The 6,083-nt window shown below is 61.1% G+C and overlaps 1 protein-coding gene across 1 annotated transcript; it reads left to right on the forward strand.

Annotated features, from left to right (window-relative positions):
• Positions 1 to 3,783: 3,783 nt before the first annotated feature.
• On the forward strand, positions 3,784 to 6,081 carry LDBPK_200440 (hypothetical protein, conserved; the record flags this gene model as incomplete). Its single annotated transcript, XM_003860336.1, has 1 exon — positions 3,784 to 6,081. A coding segment is annotated over one exon (2,298 nt), but the record flags the coding sequence as incomplete, so codon positions are not given.
• Positions 6,082 to 6,083: the final 2 nt, after the last annotated feature.

Below are 6,083 nucleotides of genomic sequence, written 5' to 3' on the forward strand. Positions count from 1 at the left end.
GTTCGTGCTGTGCGGCGACACGGGCAACATGCAGGAGATCGACGTAGCGCAGCGCAACTACTTCCTAGACGTAATCGAGAAGTGCATGGACGCGGAGAGCTGCGTGATCCTGGCGGCGCACGAGCCGGGCTGGCTTTACGATTCGATGCTGCGGAAGTCGGAGCTGACTCAGCCGGAATTGGCGAAGGTGTCCGAGGCCCTCGGCACGCGCCTGCGTCTGCGACTGGCGGGCGACATTCACCACTACTCCCGCCATACGCCGCGCGACGCCAGCTCGGAGGCTGCGACGCTGGTAGTGAGCGGCGGTGGTGGCGCCTTCCTGCACGGTCCACGGAACACACCGGTCGTGTCGCAACTAACGGCGTACCGCCGCGCCTGCGCCTTTCCAGCCCGCAATACGCTTCCCACGCTGCTGAGTCGCCTGTTGGGGTTTCGAGTGATCAACTGGAAGTTTGACCTCATCATTGGCGTCTTCAGTTTTCTTGTCGTGGTGTCGTTGCTGCCGCAGTCCATCAAAGATGTGCGGCACGACTCGGAGAGCAGCCCACTCATGACGCTGCCAAATGCGGCGGCGGCGTGGTGGGAACGGGTGTGCGTGTACGTTGTGACGCTCTTCACCAAGGGCATTGCGTCGGTTTTGGTCACACTTGTCTTCTTCGCAGCCTTCGCGGCAGCGGGCTCTGAGAAGAACGCGCCGGTCTGGATGCGGCTGCTGCATTCGTCCTTCTGGACCTTCCTCACGGTGTTCGTCTGCTGCGGCATGCTCGCCTACCTGATATGCACACTGCAGTATATGGTGGACAACGACATGCTGGTATCCGCCGATGGTCACTGGGGCAGCGCTGTCGAGGACCAGGTGCGCGCTTCAGTCGACAGTTTGCTTAATCACACACAGCGGGTACTGGGCGAGGCTCACGCCAGCGTCACCGCGCACGAGCTGCAACGCCTGCAGACGTCTCTTTACGGCGGTTCGCTGGTGAACTGGTGCGGCGTCGTCCTGCGCTGTCTCGATCCGTTTGAGATGCTCGCATACCTGTCGGAGAAGGTTAGCTCGCCGGAGATGGGCACCTTTACCGAGGATGCCAGCCGTCTCGACGAGGTGCTCTACTACCTGTACTTCGTCTTCTTCTACTGGATCCTTGTGACGCCGCTCGTGTCGTTCGTCATTGGCAGCTATCTCATGTGCTGCGTGACGCTCTTCGACAGCCTCTTCGACGCCACCTACTCGGCCTTCCAGATTGAAGAGTACAAGCACTTTGTGCGCTTCCGCCTCGACGCCGCGACGCGCGAGCTGCACGCGTACGTGATCATCATGTCCCACGTGCCCAAGTTGTGGAGCTGGGACGCTGCGTATCAGAAGGAGCTGAAGAGTGAGAAGGTGCGAACGGCCCCGCCGCACCTGCGCGCCTACCCGAGCCGCTGGCACGGTAAAAGCTTCCGCACGTCTGTCAGGCGCGACGACGGGAAGCACGCGGGGTACGATGAGGGCATGGAGGAGGGGGTGGAGATTCTCGAGCACTTTGTGTGTGCCCCGCACCGGCCGCCTACGTCAACGTCGACCGCTTAGAGAAAGTCCGTCGGTTCGTCTTCCTTTGTCTTCCGAGAGAGTTGGAGAACACGTGCGGGTACCGTCGTGCTCCTTCTCTCTCTTTTACGTGACGCTTTTCGTTTTTCTCTTGATGTTCACGTCGAGGGACGCTCCTGATGCGACTATGCACGCACTTGAAGGGTTTTGCAGCGGCGTCGTCGCGCATGCTCGAACGTTCGCACGATCGCTCCGTCCACGCTGTTTTTCTTGTCTTCTTGGATCTGCCCATCTCCGCGGGTCTCCGTGTGCCTCTTTGTTCCTCCCACCTGCTCCTTCTTTTCTGACGGACACACGCACGCAGAGATGTGTGCATGTGACACACGCGCGTGTGCGTCTTTTTGCTGCCTACCTGCCTGCGCTTCTACGAGGCGGCAGTTCGCGACATGGAAAGGGTTAGGAGAGCATCGGTGTGTGCATGCGTATGCGCGTGTGTGTATTGTATGCGAGCATGTATTTGGTTCTCTGACCCGAATGGGCCCACATGCCCTTTGCACGTGGACTCTCTCTCTCTGTCTGAAGACATCGGGTGGAGGAGAAGAGGCGAGGAACGTGGACAAGAGCGCGCGCACGCACAAGCACAGTGATGCAGTGCCGCATAGATGCTCAGGCGCATCGCCACGCACACGCCGTTCTGCCAGCTGTCGAAGTTCTACAGCCAAGCATGCACACACACACACACAGTCCGAAAGCAAAAGAAGAAGAGCAACCGCCCGGTGTGTGCTTTCGTCTCGGTAGCGACGGATCTGTGCGGCTCACCCCCACGCGCGGCACTCGGTGATGGCATTCGGCACTGCAGCTCATCGCCACCCTCTCCTTGCCCCTGGTTCGACAAGCGTGGCGTTCCTTTTTGAATTTTCAAGAATGGACTCACCCCCTTCTCTCGCGTTTTGCGCTCCTGCTTGTTCATTGCACGGAACGTTTGATTTCACGGCTCTCCGTCGTGAGTCACGCAGGAACCCCCTGCCTCCCCCCACACACCGTGGATGCCGATGTGATGGCGCTTCACTTTGCCCCTCTTCCCTTCCCACGCCCATCGCCCAACCTCGTCTTGGTGCGACTACACGCATGGACGCACACGCGTGCTGACCCCCTTTTGCGCGCGGTTGTGCGGGCGTCGCCTTGCTCACCGCCAACGGCCTCTCTTCAGCAGCGCCGTTGGCCTGCATCGAAGCACCGCGTACCATTCGGTTATCGGTATTCCTGTGCGGCATACACACACATCCGACTGCCTCGCCTACACACACCACTCGCTCACTGTCCGCCACTCCTCTCTTCGGCCTCTACCGCCTTCGCTCTTCTTTGTCCCGCCTCTCGCCCACTCTCGTTCCCTCACTGATAGGCCTTGTTCGGCATCGCAGACGCGCCGACGTAACCCTCCCCCCCCCCTCCTTCTCCCTCTTCCCCGCCCACGCTGCGCGCTGCAGTACACACAAGCAGAGCAACGGTCAAGCTTTTTCGTTTGTGCCGCAGCACTGCCTGCGCGAGCACACCACCCATCCCTCCCATCTCTCCCCGATATACGGTCGATCAAACGTAGTATTACCCGTCGCACATTCTTGCCTGCCCTTCTGTGAGCATCACCCACTTTCACCGTTTTGTATATCGCTGTGTTTCTTTCCGTGTGTGTATGCGCGTGCGTGCGTGTGTGTGTGTGTGCACGTGCTGGGGTTGCGCGCATCTGTATCTCGATCTGCGAGAGGGAGCGTCTTCGTCTGTGCAGGTCACCGGACTCCAGCCCTCTGACATTGATCCTCATCTCTGTTCAATCTTCCTTGCGGGGTCCTGCTCCGCGCTGGCAGCCCTGCCTTCGTGACCCTCCCTTTTGTTGCTTAACGTCGTATTGAGCGCCTCCTTGCCAGCCGATACCCTGCCGCCTTCCCCCCCCCCTCATCGTTTTCACGACGTCATACACGCGGATTTTTGAGGGCACACCTGCACCCCACCCCTGAAAAAAGAAGTAAGAGTAGACTTTCGTCTTCGTCGTGCGCTCTTTCTGATATTGCCGTACCGGCCCACCCTTTCCTTCGCCTCACTACTCAAGCACACGCACAGGCGTACGTAGACACGAGTGTGTGTGTGTGTGTGCATCTCTGCCATCGATCCCCTTTCCCCCCCTCCTCCATCGGGCTTCTCAGCCACGATCCTCTGTTTCGATTCGTTCTTGTGCTTCGCCGCCCGCCCCTCGCCTCTGCACCATGTCGGAGTGGTGGCACTGGAGCGTCAGAGGCGCCAACCCTTTCGTAGACTTCTCCACGGTCTGGATCGAGCCCCTCATCCAGAATGCTGTCGATTTCAGCCACCGCATCGAGCCGGATGTGCTCTGCACACTCGCCTACCTCGCCTGCATGGGGTCCGCGTACCTGTTCCACTCGCCCTTTCGCGCCCACTCAACCGCGGCCATGGACACGTACGGCCGCGTGACGAAGGTGTTTCAAACCTGGAGCGCCATCATCTTTTTCTGCTTCCACCTTGGCCCGCAGTTTTTCAAGGAGAAGCAACAGGAAATGAGCAACGCGCACGCACAGGACACGGGGCCGATCCTCTTCTTTCCGCTCTTCATTATCTTTACCATCTGGTTCAGCTTCATACACAAAATGAAGCGGCGTTGGGGCCTCGGCCTCACTTATGGCAGCCGGTTCTCCGTCATCGCCCTCAACTCCCTTGTCCTCGCGGCCCTCGGCACGGTGCACTACGCGTACTGCTACACCCTTCACGAAAACGCGTCCCACCACGTCTGGCGGTCCATCTTGTACTACCTGATGCCCAGTTCCGTCGCCACACAGCCATTTTGGTGCGTCTCAAAGCTGCTGTGCTTGTCGGCGTGCTTCATCGTGGCGGACTACCACTACAAGAAGTGGATGGGGTTCGACCCCGCCCGCGGCATCCTGTGGGCGGAGCTGTACGAGTTGAACAAGAGGCTGTACAAGGAGGCGCTCATGACGGAGAATGACGGCAAGGAGGATCGGCGAGACTGGAGAGAGCTGGTGGCGCCGCCGCGGGTGTACGCGCCTGCCGCGCTAAGTAGCCGCTCCACCGCCGTCCAGGCAGCCGCGGCTGTGGCGGCTGGGGTGCCAGCCGCGCACACGCCACACACACCGCGAACTCTGTATCACGAATGCCCACCGGACGTGAACCTGGACTTGCTGGAGTCGTCGTACGCCGCAGATGACGCGGACCTGTGCCGCATCTGCGGCGGCGGCGGCGACGGTGGCGTATCGATGACGAGTGCGAGTCCGACCTTGTCGACCTCCGCGGCTGAAGGTTCTTCGTTGCCGCACGCCCCCTTCGCTGGAGCGATCGGTAGAGTGGTGAGCACGAAGGGCCACAGCCGCCCCACCCTACCTGCTCTCATGTCTTTTCGAGCACCGCAGCTCATGGTGAAGGAGGCGCAGAAGGCGCAGCACCCGGTGAACCGGCCAGGCATGGTGCCGTGGTGGTCGACGTTTGTGCTCTTCACAGCGTGGCAGACCGTGGCAGGCGCAACGCTGCGTTTCCTTGCCTTTGACGTGCGCACGATTCAGGGCTACACGACCCCCAAAATCTTTCACCTACACTTCTCTGCTTCGCTGCGGGACACCGTGCGCAGTGCCGCGGAGGCGTTCGGCCGCTCCACGACCACGCACCCGCGTGCCAGCTGCGACACCAGTGCCAGCTCCCATAGTTTCGGCAGCCTCGATGCGACGGAGGGGCATGCAGCGGCTTCACGCCGTGGCGAGGATAAGGGTGTGCGCAGGGCGAACGGCAGCGTCGGAGAAAGCTGTGCCCCTGCAGCTGCAGCGACGTCGCCCCACACTGTGCCTGATGTGTGGTTCGATTGGATCGCTGACGTTGGGGATGGCTTCAACCCAACTTACGCCATGGCCCGCCTCCTCGCGCAGCCGATATTGCGGTTGCCCTTGAAGGCCGCCAGGCAGGCAAAGCGGTGGCGGCGATTTGCGCGTGGCCAGCACAAAGTCACGAGCACCTGCAGCTGCGACCTCCCCTCAGTCATGGCCGCTGGCAGCGTATCGGTGCCGTCTACGCCCACGGCACGCACGCGAGCTGAGGCGGCGAAGGCGGCGGCTGCGCTGAAGCTGCGACGTGCCGCGTCTTTTTCGAGCATCAGCTACTCGGACAGGGATGACGCAGACACAACGACCACCGCGACACGCACATCGCCACCGTCGCGCTCTGCAAGGACGAGTGCCGCCGCCGCTGAAGGGTCGTCATTGAGCCCCGGGGAAGGCGCCGAGGAGGATCCCCGGATGGACGGAGTGGCCACCACAGACGCCGTCGTTTTCAACATCTCGGCTCACTCGCAGGGCACACAACGCCGTCGAACCGCTTCGCACGACGGTCAGAGTGCCAAGCACACTCCATTTCGATCACTGCTGAAGGTGGGGAAGGACGGCTTTGTGACGCTGCCGCGTGGGTCTTTTGTGCTGGTTGGCGGCGACCTCGCCTATCCCAGCCCTAACGACGAGACGTACACGACGCGCCTGTTTGAGCCGTACCA

This window comes from Leishmania donovani, chromosome 20 (genome assembly GCF_000227135.1).
Source record: "Leishmania donovani BPK282A1 complete genome, chromosome 20".
NCBI lineage: Eukaryota > Euglenozoa > Kinetoplastea > Trypanosomatida > Trypanosomatidae > Leishmania > Leishmania donovani.